Source organism: Eriocheir sinensis, unplaced genomic scaffold (assembly GCF_024679095.1).
Source record: "Eriocheir sinensis breed Jianghai 21 unplaced genomic scaffold, ASM2467909v1 Scaffold238, whole genome shotgun sequence".
In the NCBI taxonomy this organism is placed as follows: domain Eukaryota; kingdom Metazoa; phylum Arthropoda; class Malacostraca; order Decapoda; family Varunidae; genus Eriocheir; species Eriocheir sinensis.
Window position 1 is genome coordinate 21,547 of NW_026111541.1, and position 16,697 is coordinate 38,243.

The 16,697-nt window shown below is 41.2% G+C and overlaps 1 protein-coding gene across 1 annotated transcript in view; it reads right to left on the reverse strand.

The window, feature by feature from the left end:
* Positions 1-8,012: 8,012 nt before the first annotated feature.
* The window catches only part of LOC126991081 (nephrin-like), a 49,581-nt gene continuing 40,896 nt past the window's right edge, over positions 8,013-16,697 (reverse strand). Inside the window, exons 12-17 of the mRNA XM_050849777.1 lie at positions 15,827-15,995; positions 14,951-15,108; positions 13,836-13,951; positions 12,262-12,538; positions 8,353-8,690; positions 8,013-8,228 (exon numbers count right to left, since the gene is read on the reverse strand). Of these exons, the coding sequence (XP_050705734.1) occupies positions 8,013-8,228; positions 8,353-8,690; positions 12,262-12,538; positions 13,836-13,951; positions 14,951-15,108; positions 15,827-15,995 (1,274 nt within the window). The remainder of the gene's footprint in view (positions 8,229-8,352; positions 8,691-12,261; positions 12,539-13,835; positions 13,952-14,950; positions 15,109-15,826; positions 15,996-16,697) is intronic.

A 16,697-nucleotide genomic window follows, 5' to 3' on the forward strand; every position in this document is an offset into this window, starting at 1 on the left:
TCCGAATACTGTCTCTGGATATCAGGAATTTATTTCAACTGTCAAGAGTATGTAGCTTACTCAAACACTTCTGGTATTGCACTAAGCAGTCAGCAATTAGCGCAAGGTGTGAAATAAACTGTGGCAAAGTATAATGGTGATCCAACTTCGTTACCGAGAAAATCCAGAAAATCGAGGTAACACAGCTTTTGAAATGCGTAGTAGTAGTGTCATTAATATGTTGCGTGCACCTTTACCTGGGAGATGAGTTAGCTCATGCCAAAAGATTCCGCGCAGTGCTACTTAATAGCAGTTTTATAACGAACGTACTCGTAAAGTCGATAAATATACACTTTGCGTGATACAAAAGTGGACTAAATACAAAGTTTCAAACGCCGATAAACTTAATGTATCCGCCATACGTCAGTTAAGCTTTTCGTATCATGGAAAAATATAAGGCTTACATATACCCTTTTTAATCAACAAGATATTGTATAAATTATAGAGAGAGAGAGAGAGAGAGAGAGAGAGAGAGAGAGAGAGAGAGAGAGAGAGAGAGAGAGAGAGAGAGAGAGAGAGAGAGAGAGAGAGAGAGAGAGAGAGAGAGAGAGAGAGAGAGAGAGAGAGAGAGAGATTGAGAGAGAGAGAGAGAGAGAGAGAGAGAGAGAGAGAGAGAGAGAGAGAGAGAGAGAGAGAGAGAGAGAGAGAGAGAGAGAGAGAGAGAGAGAGAGAGAGAGAGAGAGAGAGAGAGAGAGAGAGAGAGAGAGAGAGAGAGAGAGAGAGAGAGAGAGAGAGAGAGAGAGAGAGAGAGAGAGAGAGAGAGAGTATTTGATTGCTGCTTCAGACTCATAGCAATCAGCACTTAGTTAATTGTATGTCCCCGGCTAAGGTCTCGCGACAGGAGAATAAATATAACTTCAGTGTCCAACTACAAATGATGCGCGTGCTGTAAGACTGAAGCATCTCACTCTAGTAACCGAGGCCCCAGTTGAAGCTTCGCAGCGTTGGGTCCGAGGCCAAGCATGAATCGGCTGTTTGTGTGTTTGTGTTCCCTCCAGCTAATGTCCGGGGTCCGCAGTAGCCTACCGCCTCTATAGAACCGATGGGCAACTACATTACGAAATAAATGAAGAAATAAAGCACCAATTAAATGCTGATGGGACACTCACCGCCTAGACTGATGATAGTGAAGAAGTGTAATAAAAATGTAATGTACTTACCATGACGATGCACTTTGAGGACGGTTCCACGTTGGTTCAGGAAAACTGGAAACCAGATGCAGAGAGCGTCGTGATGTTGTTATTACCACAGTCCTAAGGAATCAGTCTACTCTAGCGTCTATAGCGAAAGGAAGCGATCTGAAAAACAGACACACCAGCATACACACTCCACCTTCGACGGCCCCTCAATGGCGACTGAGGGAGTGTTGCTAACTTGCCACTTAGTTTTAAGAAGTAGTACCAGACTGCACCTGTAAAAAGTACCAAATGAGAACAAAACGTACCAGATTAAGTAAATATTACATTATGTACTGGTCTGCATACCATAAAGAATGTAAATCTATCTCCTCTTGAGTTGCTGAAGGTGTTGAACACTAACGAAGTAGCCTACATGGCAGGACATATGTAAATATGTTACGACTTATGACACTTTTCATTTTATTTCCACAAAATATAGAACAAAAGTACCGTCTCCCAATTTAGTACCAGATCTGGTGGAAGTCGTACTTTGTACACCCAAAGGTACCAAATCTGGTAAGTTCGTACCATTAACGGCAACACTGGGTCACTGAGGAGGTTGAAGTCTGACTGAAGTCTAGGCAGAGTGCGGCGCGGTGATTGGTTCACTCTTGACGGAACCATGCTGCTGATTGGCTAGCGTAGTTTTGCCGCTCGTCTCCAAGGTCAGTGTGATGGCAAACGATGATCTCGTGCAGTATTGAGAAGTTACCATGGATCGATATATTACTTCACGCACAGCACACAGTCTCCTTTTTTTCTATAGCCTCATACCCACTGAAAAGTAAAATGGAAAGGACAAATATACCAAAATTGTGTCTTGCACACACATATATTTTTTCGTCTTCTGAGCAATTTTACACACTTATTGACAACATCACAGCTCATTTCCTTACTGGGTGCCTTCTTATCCAAAAGTTAACACAACTACAGAAAACAACACAAGGCCAATATTCTTGACACATAATAATCATGTTGATTTTACACGAAGCATCTCAAAAATAGTGGAAGATCATTTATTTCACATATAAAGATGAACGTTCCAAACATCTAACAAAGCTACAGTGCCCTGACACCTCAACCTCTCGTGGCCAACGTTGTAAATAATTCTTCGCGGACACCAGATTGCGTCGTCGCTCCCCCGATTACAGGAAGAAAAAAAAGTGTGTTGATAATATAACGTCTTCAGTGGTGGGGAGACTTCCCTATTACGAAACCATAAAAAAATATATAGATGAACATTCATGACATCAATTGCAAAGAAAATGCCACTTATTGTCTGCCCCGCATCGAGAGGTTCACCAGGGCCAGTGGGTCTGCCAGCACACTCCGGCAGGAAGCCTCCACGTCTGCCAGTGGGATGTTTATTGTCATTCGTTTCACCATGCACACTTAAACAATTTCTTTCTGCAGTCAATACTTACAATTTATTTTTGAAGACGTTTTCTTCGTTTGAAAAGAGCAAATAAATTATGTGTATACGCACCCGCTGTTTGGTACAGATGTATAATAGTTAAAAAGGATGTATCAAAAAACAGTCAGGAGTAGGTAGGCCAGACACCTGCCACAGCGCGCGCAAAGAGTATGTAGGCCAGAGATTTGCCGCAACCTGCCAGTGAGGTATGCACGTACGGGGAGTACAGGGGTGCTGCAAGCCAATCAAAGGCACTCCCATGGCCTGATTTTCCGTCTCCTCTTTGTCTCTAAAAACATATTTCTACTTTCCACAACAAACTATATGCACAAGACACAGACCATTTCCTCAAACTTTGTCGAAATTATAATAAAGAATAACAACCAACATGGAATTCCGATCTGGGTGTGAACCAAAATTGTCCGCACGTCGGACCCCACCTCAGGGGACAACCGAAGAGGTGTCTTGATAGTTCCTCAAACTTTATCTCCTTTAACTTCTGCAACATTCACATTCTTAGCTCAAATTTATGTTCCGTGGAGCATCATTTCTCCTCCTCAAAACTTTACATCCTCGGAGGTTTCTGAGGCTACGGACAGAAATCCAACTCTGTTCCCTTATGCTTTCTCTTTCCAACTTTCAACCCAAAGCTGGATGCTTTCAGGCGGATCTATTTCCGCTGTAGTAGAATGTAATTGTTCGACCCTTAAACCTACGAACAATGGTGTTCCGCAGGATTGTATTCTATTTAGCACTTTTTTTATATTTTTCATCAATGACTAAAAAAATAAACTGTTATATCAATTCCTATGCCGATGATTTTTCTGCATTACTCAACATCCTGTAACAAAAGATCCTCCCAACAAGACTGAAGGCTGGATGCTACAAAATCTCTGACCTTCCTTATATTTCTGAATTGGGCAGAAGATGCTTGGTGTTCTTCAGTACATAAAAAAAAAAAATCACCTGACAACTCGACACAATCTTCCAAACATCAGTTATATTTTTCGATGAGACACGCTGTCCCCTTCTTCTGCAATAAACATTAACGGACTATCCTTAACTCAAAATATCAACTGGAAACTTCATAATTATCTCATCTCTTACTACATCAGCCTCCTCGAGGTTAGGCGTTCTGTATCGTCTCTAATAACTATTTTCACCCTCTAAGTTCCTTACCATATACAGAATCTTTAACAGCCCCCGCCTGTATAGAGTATACATCTCATGTATGAGGAGTCTCTTCACACAGTCCTTTTGAAGAAAGTAGAGGCAAAGACTTTTCGCCTCCTCAGCTTCCCTCCTCTCACAGACTCTCTTATATCTTTTGGATTCCGCAGCACTGTTGCAGCTCTTAATGTTCTCTACCTCGTTTTTCATGCTGGCTGCTTTTTAAACTGCATGCCTACACTCCTCTATCGGCCTCGCGACACAAGAATTTCTACTCTAGTTCATCTCTATGTTGTCCAAATCCTTAATGCAAGAGCTGACTAGTATCTTCATTCTTTCATCCCTTCGCTGACGAACACTGGAACATCTTCCTTAGTTTGCATTTCCACCTTCCTATTACTCGAACTCTTATAATAGAGGACTATCAAGACACTTCTCGAGCCGCTTCTAAATTAATTCAGGGTTCATAGTGTTCCGGACATTTTTTACGTTTTTTTGTTTGTCATCGATTGCTTCCTCTGATATAATTAAAATAGCGGTTTCAAGTACACCACTGACTTTACCACGAAACGAATGGAATCGACCTCACAAGCATTATATTTTTTATCAGGTTAATGTAATAGTCAACTCGGCTGACAATATGAAGTTCTTACCCAATCTCATCAAGAATATGAAAACACATGTAGAAAAAGGGAAAAAAGGATTCAATGAAAGAACATATTTCCTGAGCAGTACTGTCTGACATCATTCTGCAGTATTTTTTAAGTTTCCCCAGTAATGAGTCGGACCAAAATTATGGATAATTCAACACCCTCTGTATGAGAAATTTATGTAACTAATAAAGTAATATCAATGAACGCCAATGACGAGACCCGCCGTTGTCTTGCACCTTACCAAGGTAAGTGAAGTCTTCCAAGACGTCAATGTCCTCGCTACACAATTGAATAGACTGCATAGTTTTATCTAGCAAGCCTCCAAATACCTTTACCTTGACCTTGGCCCAGGAAACTTTAAGTTCCAGAGACTTCGCCTTTACGTGCAGTGCCTCGAGAGCCATCACCAAAACCTCCAGCAACTTCACAAGGATTACTGCATCATCGATAAAAAAAAAAGGTCAGTGACCCTGGTATTGCCATCTGATGCTCCACAATGACTCTGATCCACAACTCTGCTTAATATCCAGTCCATGCAAGTGAAAAGTGATGAGGCAAGAACACAGCCCTGTCTCACTCCCGCGTTCACGGTTAGGAAGCTGGTCATGCTCCCCCTCCCCCCGCACCCTTCACTCCACTCTCATCACCAGAGTACAGGCCAGTCAAACAACCAAGAGTCATTGCAGGAATCCCGCGGAATCGCAAAAGATTTCACAGTGCTTCGCAATGCCCTAAATCAAACGTCGTCTTCTTGAGATCGATATAGGCTGCAGGTATCCTCTGGCGAAACTAACATCGGCACTCCATTAGTCCGCGAAGAGCTAAGAATGATGAAAATAGTAATACTATTATAACTTTTATCATTATGATTTTTTTTATTATTATTACTATTATTTTACTATAACTTTTATAATGATAACTGAAGTAGTAAAAATGTAAATATAATAATAATAATAATAATAATAATAATAATAATAATAATAATAATAATAATAATAATAATGATAATTATAAGCAATTATCATTATCATGTGATGTTATTATTAATAATAACAATTCTCAAAAAATATAGAGATGATAATAATTATAGGTAAAGGAGCAGCTCATTTTCTTGTGAACATTGGCTATTTTAATTTTTGTTGAACAATACAAAGAATAAGAATCATGTGGTGGGAGACTAAGTAGATTATAATTCGTCAGTGACATCTGTTTGGGCAGAGTTGAGAGTTTGATTCAGTAGTGGGTACTGGCATGGGAAGAAGTAGCCTCTGTTTCCTTTAATTAAGCTAAAAATAAAGCATCAAGTACTTACTCATTGTCTACGAGTGCCCGCGTCTTCACCTTGTGTCTCCACCTTGTTTCCGGAGTCACCGCACCTTCTCCCAACGCGTTCCTGTGCTAGGTTACTACTGGCAGGCACGGCATTCCTGTTTTACCATTGGTCCTGGTTCCTGACTTTTTCACTCGCGCCTTGTGATTGGATGCGCACCTTTACTCTCTTCATCACGGCCTCTGATTGGTTATCACTTGGGTTAACCGCTCGACTCACACATCTCAGCCGCCACTTTACGTCATCAATAACACATTCCTACACACAAACAAAACTTTACGCCTTAGCTAACGTGTTAATGACATGTTACCCTGCGTTACCGTACTTGCTTTCATTAAGCGACATTACAGTGATAAATTTTCCTGTGAGTACTAATGCGGGTGATACGTTCAAGTCCGCTCACGCGCAGAACCTCCCCCCGCGTGACCTTGAAACTTACCACCAGCTGTAGCAACGATCCTGTAACCTCGGACCATTACTCTGAAGCCTGAGAGTTACACTTGGACCACCGTGACCTGAACACTTGAACTACACATTTTATTATTTTTGTGTTACCATCTCACATTTTGTGACACATTGTTACACACACACACACACACACACACACACACACACACACACACACTCACACACACACACATTATATATATATATATATATATATATATATATATATATATATATATATATATATATATATATATATATATATATATATATATATATATATATATATATAAAGAGAGAGAGAGAGAGAGAGAGAGAGAGAGAGAGAGAGAGAGAGAGAGAGAGAGAGAGAGAGAGAGAGAGAGAGAGAGAGAGAGAGAGAGAGAGAGAGAGAGAGAGAGAGAGAGAGAGAGAGAGAGAGAGAGAGAGAGAGAGAGAGAGAGAGAGAGAGAGAGAGAGAGAGAGAGAGAATGGATAGATAGTTAGGTAGACAGATAGATAGGTAAGTAGACAGATGAATAGATGAATGAATATAAATAGACAGATAGATAGATGACGCCTCTATGGAGATTGTTAGGCATGACTCCCGTAAATAAAAATTGAAAATGAGAAACGCACACACACACACACACACACACACACACACACACACACACACACACACACACACACACACACACACATCCATTGCATCCATTCGCTTGTTGCAGGTTATTGGATGAACCATTATACACTCATGGAAGCAACGGATGCTCTTAAAGGACGGTCACGGTCACTGTACACGTTACACCACTCGCTAAGGAATGAGAGTCGCCGCTCCTGGCCACTGTCTGCTTGCTGGAGTAAAGACGCGTTGCCATTGCTGACACCACGGGGAGGCAGGAAAAGGAAGCTCTTATCTTCAAGGATATAGCAGAGTGATTGATCTGTCTTGTTTCCACAATTTTCTTTTCTGGTAAATTTCAAATATCCGTGCTCAAATATTCTGACGCAGTATCGTTGACACAATTCACTCCGCATTACGATATTTTTCTTTCTTCATTTTTAAGTCTAAATCAATGTCAGTAATTTCAAATAAATTATCGCTTATTATCACCATTGTCACATTTATATTATCATTATCAAGTCAAGATTGCTGCATATTTTTTTAGCATCTCTTTTCTGTCTTTTAATGTTTTTTTCTTTCCTTTCAGAGCCCCGTGAGTGACTTACATGTCGAGAAAATTAGAGGCGCAGTGTAAACAGGCGTGGCACGCAAAACTGAGCGAGGGGGAATGAGATATGTGAACACAAAGAATATGCTATTCTTCAAAACCCTTGGAGTGTTGACGTTTGTGTTCTGTATCAAGTTAACATGTCGTGATGAAGATGCGTTTTCTAATTGGTGTTGCTCATGTTGAAAATGCGTCAGCGAATATGGAAATTAACATTAACCAATAAGTTGTAGAGCAAAACACTGAAATTAACGTCACAGCTCAGGCCATCCCAGTCCTTGCCAATGTTCAGTCTCCCTTCTATGGAAAATGCGGGAACATGGAAATGTCTCTATTATAAACTAACTATAAACTCTTCAGTTTTGAATGGTTTCTCCAATATTTACTAGGCTCTATTATTTTTGTTATATATATGTTTTGTTTATTGTATATCGAAAAAATGGCATATAAAATATAAAATCCACGTTTGTCACACAGTGACGAGAATCGCATATAAAATAGTCTCATTATCTTTATATAATTTATATTAATTCCTATCGGTAAGTAGTTGGCTAATTTGGGCCCGATTTACACTGCACTCTCCCGTCTGGAGCTGGGACTCTCGGGGTCCTCAGGTATTCTAGCCAAACACGCCACTCCAGACGCCCCCGCGTGCTTGCCCTGCCCGTCTCCCACGAACATGAGAGGGACGGGCAGGTCGTCGGCTGGGGCTGGCGCGGGAGGCGTCCCGCTGTCCACTACAGCTTCACTGAAGTGGACGTCCATGTCGACGTTGTCACACATCTAAAGGAGACCAAGACAATATTCTCTGTGAGCACATTTTACGAACGTATCATTCTTTTCAGGTGACCAATGCTTTACTTTTTAGCATATACAGTTACTCTAAGGGAGCAGCGTCGTTACTCACTCTGGCAGGTGCTAGATGAGGCTGTCTATGAGGGTGAGGGTGGTGGAATTCATGGCTTCCAATGCCGGGGGTCGCTAATGAGTAGTGTATGGGGTCTTTAGTATGTTGCAGCAGGAGAGGAGACTGCTGCTGCTGGTGATGCTGTTGTTGTTGTTGATTGTGCGGCGAAGGTGAAGGTGACTGGTGTTGTTTTTGCCGCTGGTGAGTATGTTGAACCAGCGTAGACGGAGGGTGGTGGCAGGGCACGGGGCGCTGCAGGTGTTGTGAGGCAGGCAGGTGCTCGGCCATCAGAGTCATCGCGCCGCCTGGCCGGATACTTACGTTCACGTCATCGAAATCTGAAACACAATAGTGCAAGACACTCTCGTCAGTATTGCATCTCACTAGGTCTGATAAGCTCATCGTGGCCCTTGAGGGTAATTTAAACGTGACTCAGTATTCTCTGGTCTATGATTCCTCTTTCAGCTACTGTCTTCGACCCACTTCCACTATGGTGCTAGATCCTGTCCTAAGCCCAGCACTTTCCACACGAACCAACAGTTAATCACGTGCCATTCATATGTGTTTTATCTATCGCACACTAAAAGTACGAGTACATACTGAAAGTAAATACTTTAAATATAACTTCTTCATCTTTTCCTCCTCTCCTTAACCCTGACGGCAGCACCGCCTTCTCATCAATCTCTAAGGCTGAACTCTTCTCTCAAACTTTCTGTTAAAACTCCACTCTGGACGATTCTGGGCATATTCCTCCTACTCATTCCCCCTCTGACTTCTTTATGCTTATTATTAAGATTCTTAAGAATTATATTTTCTATGCCTTCTCTGGCCTCAACTCTCAGAAGGCTTATGGACCTGATGAAGTGTCTCCTCTTGACCTTAAAAATTGTGCTTCCGTGCTGACACCCTGCCTGGTCAAACTCTTTCGCCTCTGCCTGTCAACATCTACTTTTCCTTCCTGCTGGAAGTACGCCTTCATACAGCCTGTGCCTAAGAAGGGTGACCGTTCCAATCCCTCAAACTACCGCCCTATAGCTTTACTTTCCTGTCTATCTAAAGCTTTTGAATCAGTCCTTAACCGGAAGATTCAAAAACATCTTTCCACTTCTGACTTACTATCTGATCGCCAGTATGGGTTCCACAAGGGCGTTCTACTGGCGATCTTCTTTCTCTTAATTAACTGAGTCTTGGTCATCCTCTCTTAGCCGTTTCGGTGAAACTTTCTCAGTTGCGCTAGACATATCGAAGGCTTTCAATAGAGTCTGGCACAACTTTTTGCTTTCTAAACTCCCCTCTTTCGGAGTCTATCCTTCTCTCTGTTCCTTTATCTCCAGTTTCCTTTCCGGCCGTTCTATCTCTGCTGTGGTAGACGGTCACTGTTCTTCCCCTAAACCTATCAACAGTGGTGTTCCACAGAGCTCTGTCCTATCACCCACTCTCTTCCTGTTATTCATTAATGATCTTCTTTCCATAACAAACTGTCCTATCCACTCATACACTGACGACTCCACTCTGCATTATTCAACTTCTTTCAACAGAAGACCCTCTTAACAGGAATTACAAGACTCCAGACTGGAGGCAGCAGAGCGCTTAACCTCAGACCTTGTTATCCTTCCCGATTGGGGTAAAAGGAACCTTGTGTCCTTCAATGCCTCAAAAACCCAATTTCTCCACCAATCAACTCGTCACAATCTTCCAAACACCTATCCCCTATTCTTCAACAACACTCAGCTGTCACCTTATGCAACACCAAACATCCTCGGCTTAACTCAAAATCTTAACTGGAAACTTCACATCTCCTCTCTCGCTAAATCAGCTTCCTCGAGGTTGAGCGTTCTGTATCGTATCCGCCAGTTCTTCCCCCTTGCACAGTTGCTATCCATATACTGAGGCCTTGTCCGCCCTCGTATGGAGTATGCATCTCACGTGTGGGGGGGCTCCACTCACACAGCTCTCTTGGACAGAGTGGAAGACTCTTCGTCTCATCAGCTTTCCTCTTCTTACTGATAATCTTCTACCTCTTAAATTCCGCCGCCATGTTGCATCTCTTTATATTTTTATCGATATTTTCATGCTGACTGCTCTTCTGAACTTGCTAACTGCATGCCTCTCCCCCTCCCGCACCCTCGCCGCACACGACTTTCTATTCAAGCTCATCCCTTTACTGTCCAAAACCCTTACGCACGAGTTAACCACAACCCGTAGCCAACATGGACAACTTCGCTTCTCCCAAAATTCTTTAAGTTGATAAAAATTACTCCCTATTCATTGCCGCTAAGAGGTGTTTGGACTACATTAAACGGTCTAAGTAGCCGCTTCGGAGTGAATATGGTGCTGATGGAGAATGTGAAGGCAGTAGAGCCAATAGTTATTCTAGGAGCGTATTAGATGGCTTCAACAAAACGCCGGAGGTCTGTCAGTTAACGAAGAAAACTTCGCAAAACAGCACCATAAAAGTAGCTCACATACTTCTCAAAAAGGATGAGGTTAGCCGTTTCTGTAGCCGCTTTTGTATGCTCCGCAGGTGATGCGAGTAACCTCTGACATTCCACAGTCTGCCGTGCCGCTGTGCATAATTATTAACACCTTTTACATAATGGTAAAATATTATCATATACAGTTCAGGATGAAAAAGATCATAAGAAGTACTAAGGAAGGACATACAGGTAACATAATTCGTTAAAACATCAAACTATTCTATATACGATTTCGGAACGTAAACAGCTTCGACATGTTCATTACGGGACGCCGGGAGTAGGCTAGTTGAAACCATGATATAGTTTATGTTGACAATTTCGCTGGTGACATTTAAATTGCAATTAATATTTTCTATATCAATATAACGTCATGCGTCATACGTATATTTAGTTTTTAATAAATAAAATATCATGTTCCATCACATGCTTGATAAAGGGATCTCAGTCAAATGAGTGTTTCCATGGCAACGGAGTATTTCGTCACTTCCGTAGTAAAAGACGACGGAAAAAAATGTAGGTCGACTTTTTTCCATTGCTGATTGTATTCTTGTCCAAAGCTCATTTATTATTCATTTAATAATACTGCCATCAAGAAAAAACTTCCAATTTATCATAATGACATTAATGCCGTTGATACATTTAATAGTGTTACTGAAAGCTTGACACATATTCATTATATGGTGCGTGGCCCGTGATAGGTACGAACGATACATCCAATCATTTGTTCTCTCTTGTCTGTTTGGGACCTGGAATATTCTCCTTGTTCATTAGAAAAAAAAAATTGATATCAAGCTCTCAGCAACTGAATTTTCACTAAATATATTTGGCAAAAACGAGGCACATATCAACTATAAGTACGCAGTGGCATGATCGCCTAAAATATGTGCCGCTTAGGACTCCTTTCAAACATTAGAAGCATCATTTATATGGTAGGTGGAAGGGGTCGGTTATATGTCCAGGTGGAGCTGCGTCATGAGTGAGGTGCTGGGGAACGTGGATCTTTGCGTTTGTTAAAGAGGGAGCAGTTGAGATCTAAAGTATGCATCCTAATAAAAAATATCATATACGACAATAAATGTGTAGAGTCCGAGTTTCACAGTACTGTATTATTCAATTTAGTTAATAAATATATTGGTGTCTACTCCCCTTCTGAAATATCAGTAACACGAAGAAAACTGAATTATATATTACACTCAGCTCCGGGTCGATTCCCAATTCTTGTAATGTGAACTATATACACTTTTCCTAAAACAATGTATACAAAGTATCCAGTTATAATAGCTTCAATATCTTCAAACAATTCGATAAATCTTAAAAGAGTATATATAGGAAAGTAAATTTGGAAAAACCTACGTCCGGATAGGAAAAAAAACGTTAAAAAAAACAATTACTTTTTCAATTTCAAATGCAGAGTAAAAAGGAATGAACGTACCTCCGCTGCAGGCCACCACGTCGGGACTCTGGTCGTCATGGTGCTGGTGGAGGTGGACTGGGCGGTAGTCGGCGTAGCGTTCCCCGGTATTCACAGAGCCAGCACCGGCGTCTTTGGGTATCTCGTCTTCACTCCTGCTGCTCCTCACGGTCAGTTGGTGCCTCTCGAAGTCTTGCGATAGCTGCTTTTTGGATTTGACTTGTCGTTGCCGCTTATCCTCACTGTCACTCCCCTCGCCCTGCGCCCGCCGTCTCCTCGCCTCGGCACTGCACTGAACCTTCACGCCAAACACAAGGGAGTGGTCTCTTACTTTAGCGACTTATTACATCAGCGGCATCTATAGTAGTAGTAGTAGTAGTAGTAGTTGTTGTAGGAACGGTGGTTAGCATTATTATTATTATTATTATTATTATTATTAGTAGTAGTAGTAGTAGTAGTAGTAGTAGTAGTAGTAGTGGTAGTAGCAGCAGCAGGAGTAGTAGTAGAAGTATAGTAGTAGATGAAGTAGTTGTAGTAGAAATGCAGTTGTTATTGTCATTGCACTACTACCTCTACCACCACCAGTACTACTATTACTACTGCTACTACTACTACTACTACTACTACTACTACTGTTACTATAAGCGAAAGAAAAAACACAAAAAGCCAAACAAGAATAGACATCCCACAGCGTTGGAGATTCTGCGGCTCCAAGCATGTGTGCAGTACGTCTGGAGTGTTGTCTGAGAAAGTCGGGGCAAATACGGAAAGAGCGCAGTCCATTTTTTTCAGATTTCATCGGAGAACACGCTACTAGATTTGTATCATATTTGTTGAGTATAAGTAAATATATTCATGAGACTTTGTATGATAATTTTAGTATCATGCAGTAATATTACTAAAATGGACAGTTTGATTCCAATTTTCAGAAACTAAATTCCTGACCATGTATAGGAAATATTTACGTGCTTGACTATAAGACACGCCTAGACAGCAGTGGCCTGCGTGTGGATCTAGTGCTAAGTCACCATAAGTTTTATCATCATTGTCGTCAGCCATTACTAGTCCACTGCGGGACAAAGGTTTTCCCCAAGATTCTCCACCTTTCTCTTTGTTATTATTATACTGCATCGTGCTCCAGTAAATACTCTGATGTAATCTATCCACCTGGTCCTCTGTGTACCCTAATCAAACAAGCAAGTTGGAAGCGTCATCATCACTCCCATCGAATATTAATGCTAAAAAAAAAAAAAAAAATGCTTCGTTTAAAAGGGTTTATTAATTTTGAAGCGCAATATATATATATATATATATATATATATATATATATATATATATATATATATATATATATATATATATATATATATATATATATATATATATATATGATCGAGAAAGGAAACCGGAAACATTGATATGCCTGAAAACAGCCAGGCTTGTGAACATCAACATTTAAAGGATCCATAACGCTATGAAAACAGAGGCGGCGGTGTGACGGGGTGAGGTAGAGGCTGGATAGTTCTTACCCTTCTGTTACTCCTCCTCCTCCTCCTCCTCCTCCTCCATCTTCTCCCCTTCCTCCATTTTCTTACCTTGATGACGATGACAGCAATGACGACGAGGAGCACGGCGATGAGTCCCACGCCGCCAAAGATTCCCAACAGAGGCTTGAAGGCGTCTGAAGGAGTGTCTTGCGTCACCCCCGCCGCTGTGTGGAATGAGGGAAGGGGACGTGTGTGTGTTTGTGTGTGTCTGTATGTGTACACACACACACACACACACACACACACACACACACACACACACACACACACACACACACTGACACGCTCTCAGAAAAAAAATGTATGAGAAAGGTGAAAGCAACCAAAAAATCTCACAAAATGCACCACTTTGCAAACATCAGTTACAATTATAACAACATTAGGGACCTCGCTTGCCTGGAGAAACACTATTTTCCCTCTTTCCCTTGTGTCCAAAAAGTCAACGACTAAAAGGCCGAATTTTCTATGAATAGCTAATTTCCCAGCACATGACAACCCTTCTCACCATTAGACTCCACCTGCCTCCAGCCTCCCTACCAGCGCCTGACCTCCTGACTCCAATGAAGGAATATGGATTTGCCAAACGCCTTCAGCATCACCGTTTTATTTATTCCGACACACGTAATGGTCTCTCAATTATATTAAACAATGAATTCTCCCCGGAGCTTTCCGAACCACTATCTTTCATTATTTATATATCTCTCCCCCAACCTATATGCCTCTCGGACAAGAAGACTTATTATATGTATCCCATCCCTATGTTCACCCATCGCATCTTCATCAATGAACTAAGCTTTATGTACACTAACCCCCATACCGAGTCTCATCTGGACAGTTTTGTGAATGACTGGGCATACGCTAATATTGCACCTTCATTCACTTTGAACAGTTTAACAACATCAAATCTTCTCCCTCCACACACTGTCTTGTCAGTCTTTTGGATTACCTTTACAATTGGAGGGGAAAAAAACTGTAGTTACCATAAATTATGTGGCTTTCACTAACGGTTTGTCAGACTCACGAATAACGATTCATAAAGCAGTAGTGTTTAGAGTGTGACCTTGCCTCGTGGCACGGCTGGTTATCGTCCCGTCATTCCCAAACAAACAATTATTTTCGATCTGGTTCCTGTACCCACGCGTCGCCTCATCTCAAACACTCACCATCATTGCCGCTGTTGCTGAGGCGCGTCTCGAGCTGCTTCACCGGTAGCTTTTGGGTGATGGCCACGAGGCGGGTGATGCTGCTGCGACCTTTGGAGTTGCCGGCATACACTATCAATTGGAACTCAGACTCGTTATCTAGTCCGGTCACCACAAACCTGGGATGTTGGAAAGCACAAAAGAGAAGACTGATAATGATTATTTTCCGCAGCAGGTAGTAACATACGACGACACCAATGGCGGTGTTCACTACTCGAGGCTATCTACCTTCCACGCCACAGTCTATATACAACACCATGTTGATGATATCACCTTTAAGCTGACGCTTCATGTGATTTTCATACCCGTCTCTCTACAAAGGCTTTGAAAGGAGTGTTTAGTGAACAGATGATGAATATTGCCCCCAAAATATTAATGTAGAAACTCAGCAAATATCACTTAAGTTTATATATATATATATATATATATATATATATATATATATATATATATATATATATATATATATATATATATATATATATATATATATATATATATATATATATATATATATATTTTATTAAACGGACCTGAATTAATTGAAATTATGAAAACCTAACGCTAATAAATCAGTTCCATTTATTATGTGCCTTAACCATTACAGATTCAAACAGTATTGGTAGCAATTAGTACTATCATGACATGTTTAGTAAAAAAGTTCACTTCAGTGTATGGATAAGAATCAGTATCATAAATGGTATTTTCTCTTTGGCAACACCTATGTGGTTCACTCATTTGGGCGACGGCGTTGCAGGCATAACTACTATTATATTTTTGCATGTTCTCACTTAGTATGATGAGGTACATTAGCCACGATCTGGAGGTGACACTCACCGCGGTATGTTGGAGGTGATGTTGGCCTTGAGGGAGTGAGGATTGGTGCCGTACACCTCCATGGCGAACGTTTGGTTGAGGCCGCCATCAAAGCCCGGCGAGCAGGACACCGTCAGGCTACTCGAGGACACGTTGTACAGCGAACAATTGGTCGGGGCTTCAGGTTTGGCTAGGACATCAAAAAAAAGAAAAATCGATTGGGTCATGGGGCGGTGTGTTGTTGGAGTCACGGCGATTAAGGTATAACTACACGACACCCAAAAAGGCAATTTTGCGTAATCAACATTTACATAACGTTTGTAATGCGTGGTAATGTTGGTTCTTCTTGGAATGAAATAGACGCTACAATAACCCGATATTGATGCCACAAAAAAAAAGACTGAAGGAGGGCAAGATAATGATATACCTCAAAAAGAGCCAAGAGTACAACGCAAACTGACGACGTTCCTGACACGAGAGGAGTTAGCAGCTGAGGCGCTCGTCCCCAGGAAGGCATTTTATGTGTGATGCATTAGTAATAATCTAATTCTTATCGTTAGTAAGAGTATTTGCATTATTACCACTATTATTACGTCACATTCATAACAATCTTCGGTAGAGACAGTTGTGGTTTAAAAAAGGATGCAGATGTGCAAATGACACCGCACTGGACTACAAATTATTTATGTTTTTCGGCTAACATTTATTTGAGACATGTACACAGGTGCAGATACATGTTTGGGATTGTGTTACGAATCCATCAGAATTTTACAGAATGTCCTAAATATACTTTATCAATAATATCCATCTGACCGAATGACCCACATGAAATATACTCGCCTGCAAACATACTACTCAATCGGAAAATCAGCGAATCATGTGTTGTGTTTAA